This window comes from Poromitra crassiceps, assembly GCF_964638095.1.
Source record: "Poromitra crassiceps genome assembly, chromosome: 4".
Taxonomy (NCBI): Eukaryota; Metazoa; Chordata; class Actinopteri; order Beryciformes; family Melamphaidae; genus Poromitra; species Poromitra crassiceps.
This window is the reverse complement of record NC_139626.1, coordinates 48,132,347-48,136,509: the sequence shown is the minus strand read 5'-3', so window position 1 is coordinate 48,136,509 and position 4,163 is coordinate 48,132,347. Positions and strand designations below refer to the sequence as shown.

The 4,163-nt window shown below is 44.0% G+C and overlaps 1 protein-coding gene across 1 annotated transcript in view; it reads right to left on the bottom strand.

Annotated features, from left to right (window-relative positions):
* Positions 1-927: 927 nt before the first annotated feature.
* The window catches only part of tmprss6 (transmembrane serine protease 6), a gene marked incomplete at both ends in the record, with an annotated part of 20,051 nt that continues 16,815 nt past the window's right edge, over positions 928-4,163 (bottom strand). Inside the window, 3 exons of the mRNA XM_083635954.1 lie at positions 928-1,092; positions 1,555-1,691; positions 3,745-4,013. Coding sequence (XP_083492080.1) covers positions 928-1,092; positions 1,555-1,691; positions 3,745-4,013 — 571 coding nt within the window. The remainder of the gene's footprint in view (positions 1,093-1,554; positions 1,692-3,744; positions 4,014-4,163) is intronic.

Sequence of the window (4,163 nt, the reverse complement as noted above, 5' to 3'; positions counted from 1 at the left end):
CCCAGTTTTGTTTACATATTGTTTTTGTTACCCAGTCTGCTGTCCACACTGTAATGATCAGTGGTGCACTCAAGTCACATGACTTGGAGTCAAATCACAATTTTACTGAATTTGTATTGATTGAATTATATTGAATTTGAAACTGATTATAGAAATCAAACTTGTGATGCTCTTCACAAGTATAAAAGCATTGCATTAAAAAGTCTTTATTTATTTTTCTTTGAGATATTAAATTGATATTGGACTTGATTTGTTCTGACTTTTGACTTGCTGTTCTACACTTGGGACATGAGATTAATGATATTGACTTGACTTGGACTCATCTAGACTTGAGACTTGTCCCTCAGGACTTGAGAGAGACTTTGGACTTTGGAGCAAAGTTGACTTGGTCACACCTCTTGACACAGGTAAAAGCTTGATTCCAGAAGACAACATATTTATTCAAACAAAAACAAAAATTCTGTATCTGTAATACAGAGGATCCAGTCTGTGGTGCTTATACAGTATGTTATCTGATATCCTTTACAATTTTGCTCTATCCATCATTTTTCAGTCTGTGACACTTGAAAAAAATACTGCTCCCGCATTGTCTTTAAATCACGTCTCCAGACCCATTTGTACAGTTTATACCCAACTTTATTATTTCAATCCTGCTACTAGTGTTATTTTATGTTCCCACTCTATTGCACTTTGCAATGACTCTTTTTACTCCCTCCTCGTTAAACACGTTCTAACTTCTGTTCTGAAAATGCGGTATAAATAAAGTTTGCATTTTATAACGATGATCGTTTAGAACAAAACTCTTTCTTTCATGAAAGTTTATCACAGGTCTTTTTGGCTGGGCAGAAGATCATGACAAACTGCCTTCTCGTCCCCATGTCTTGCTCATGTTGTCCCTGTGATTACTGTAATGATGCTGAAGCTCCCTCAGGGGGCGCTGACGACCTGTCTGATCCAGCCGGTGAGCTTGGTGATGCGGGTGTAGACGCCGTAGTAGTCGGGACGGCCGCAGCCTTTGCCCCAGCTCACCACCCCGGCCAGGAACCAGCGACCAGACGGCTCCTGGCAAACCAGGGGACCGCCAGAGTCCCCCTGAGAGGGAGGGAGGGAGGGAGGGAGAGAGAATTTGAAATAAAAAAGAGTTAATTTATTCACCTCTTCACCAATAGGCTATGTAAGTCAGGGCAGAAAGGGGCAGAACAAAAACACAATAAAAAGTACAGGTACCCATGAAATTGGATACTGTCCCTTATCTTGTATTACAGTATAACTGTATGTCAATCTGCCTTTGTCATCACCCTGTGCGGTATTATATATATCTTCTTTGTATGCATTATTGTGGTCGCCAATTAGGCACTCTTGTATCTGACCAACTCCCAACATCTGATTGCATTACTAGTGTTTATGTTCTTTGTACTCTGTATCTATGTGGACATAAGTAAATCATTTAAATGTGTGTGTGTGTGTGTGTGTGTGTGTGTGTGTGTGTGTGTGTGTGCGTGTGTGTGTGTGTGCGTGTGTGTGTGTGCGTGCGTGCGTGCGCCTCCCTTGTACCTGGCAGGCGTCCTTCTCCCCACTGCGGTACCCAGCGCAAAGCATCCTCGGAGTGATCAGGTGGGTGTAGGAGCGGACACAGGCCTCCTCGCTCACAAGGCGCACGTCCACCTTCTGAAGCACGTCACTGGGCCTGCCTGAGACATAGCACAGGGCAAGGGTCAGTCACTGGCCCTGCCAAGTCATTTGAGTCCCAAATTAGCAATTTTATTAAATACATGAATAACAAAGAAAAAAAAAATCTGCCAATGGGGTTTAATATTTTCACTTGTTTCCCAGACAAATCAACTTGTTTCAGGAATTTAGTAGAATTAAGTTTCATTTTCTATAGTGCAGTGATTTTCACAACAACCGTTTTGAGATGATAAAGCAGGAAGTAAAGCATGGGCAACCAATAACACGCCTGGGCACTGGAACACCTAGAGGGAATGCTACTGGTTACACCTGCTTTACCACCTCAAAACGGTTGCTGTGAAAAGGGCCTATTCTGACTGGTTTCAAGATGCTGACTCACTCATTTCCAGCAAATTCAATGGATTGCAAACAAGTGGAGTTATCTCTCCTCCTCATTGGCTGAAATTATGTCTCGGTTTAAAAAATATAAGATTTGAAGGCTGAATATGAGATGACTTAAAGGAACACTCTGCCATTTTTCAACCAGCTTTGTATCATTACAACATCAGTAGTATATCAGAAAACTGTAAACAGGTTTGAAGACCTTCAGTTAATTTATCCGTTTTTGAGACTGGATCTGAGTTAAATTGTGGACCAGTGGGTGTCATTCGTGTACAAATGACATCACTGGTCCACACCTTAACTCAAGTCAACTCTCAATAACTGTCAAACTAAATGAATGACTGCAAAACTGTTTACAGTACTGCAAAACTGTTTACAGTTTTCTGATATACTACTGATGTTGTAATGATAAAAAGCTGGTTGAAAATGGGCGGACTGTTCCTTTAAGATGGCCTTTTTTTTGCAACGAATGTGAACAAAATGTATTTCTTTCCCTTCCTACTGCAAAGAAATTCTATTCATCACAAGTCACAATGCTAGAAACCTCCCCCCCCACGCCCACACACACATACAGCACTCTATCATAGTACTGCAGCTACCTAACCCCTTTAATTAAATTAGTTTGTCACGTGTGTTCGCTCTGTTAGGTTTCCCCTTATCTTCTCCTGCTGCTATTAAAGTGAAGAAATACTGCAATATGGGACTTAAATACAGTAACTAACTCTCATTACTGTACTAAGAGTCACATCAATTATAAACCCTTACTGTGATCATGAAAAACTACATACTGTAGCTGCTGGGTATAATTTAGTACTCCAGCAGGAGGGGGGGGGGGGGGGGGGGGGGGGGTGTTATTGGCTCTAAGTTACAGAATAATATTCTGTGGTTGGATTCCAGCCTTTATGAATCTTCAGTTAAAAGCACATTGCGCTGCAAATATGTTTCATGATTATAAAGCTTTCATTTAAAAAGTTAAAAAGTGCCAATTTGTGTTTCCTAACACCATGCAAAGGCCAAGAATCAATGGAAACTGTAATCCATTGTGTTTGCATGGTGTATGCATGACCTATTCCTACCAGTATGGTGCTTTATGTGCACAGCTCATCACTGGATGTGGCTGTCAGTTGACAGATTTGATTATAAATAATCAAATACAATAATTTTGTTACAATCACCTGTTATTTTCCTACCAAGATGGCCGGTTAGTGATGAAAGAATAGTGCAGGTTAAATAAATCAAAACAAAGTGCAGTCAAGTTGTTCCACCTGTAACTGATCTGACTCCTCCTCCACCTCATCCCGCTATCAAGCTCCACTGCAGAGTGGTTGCAGTACTAGAAGAAACCCAAGGAGGCAAGGACTGAGATTGTTGCCGTCATATTTGATTGGACCATTTTATGCGCAAAACGAGGGTCCAAAATGCCTATTAAACACTCGATTTGGCAAATTCTATTCCTGCAAATGTTGTGGAGAATTGGTGGATTATTATGAACTCAATTTCCTGGAGGGGCTCGGTGGTCTTGAAATGGAGCAGCGATTAAACCCGGTCAGATTCAACGTGCGCTCATTAAAACAATTCTGCGATGATAACTCCACACGTCTGCCCCCCTCCTCCCCCCCTTCCCCCCCTGTCTCTCTCCCAGCACCTCTGTCCCTCCATACCCTCCACGCTCACCCCCTTCGCGGAGCGCCCCCCAGCCGGTGACCCAGCAGATCAGGCCGGGCTCCAGCTGGTGGGTGGGGGGCGGCAGGCAGACGGGGCGGTCCAGCAGGGTGGGCGCGGGGCGGTCCAGACGCAGCAGTGCCACGTCGTAGTCGTTTGACTCCTCGTCGTAGTAGTGGTGCAGGTGGATGCGCCGCACCCGCAACGCCTCCTCCACGGGGCCGCTGCGGCTCAGCCGCAGCTTGCCCAGGTACACCGTCCACACCGAGGGGGAGTAGAGCCTGGGGGGGGGGAGGAGGAGGAGGGGAGAGGTGGGGTGGTTAGGAAAAGAGAGGTGGAGAAATTGAGAGTGGAGAACAGGGCAGACTTTTGCTGCCTCGTATGGCTGTTGTTTGAACTACAGATTGTACTTCCTCATTTTTGTATGCCCA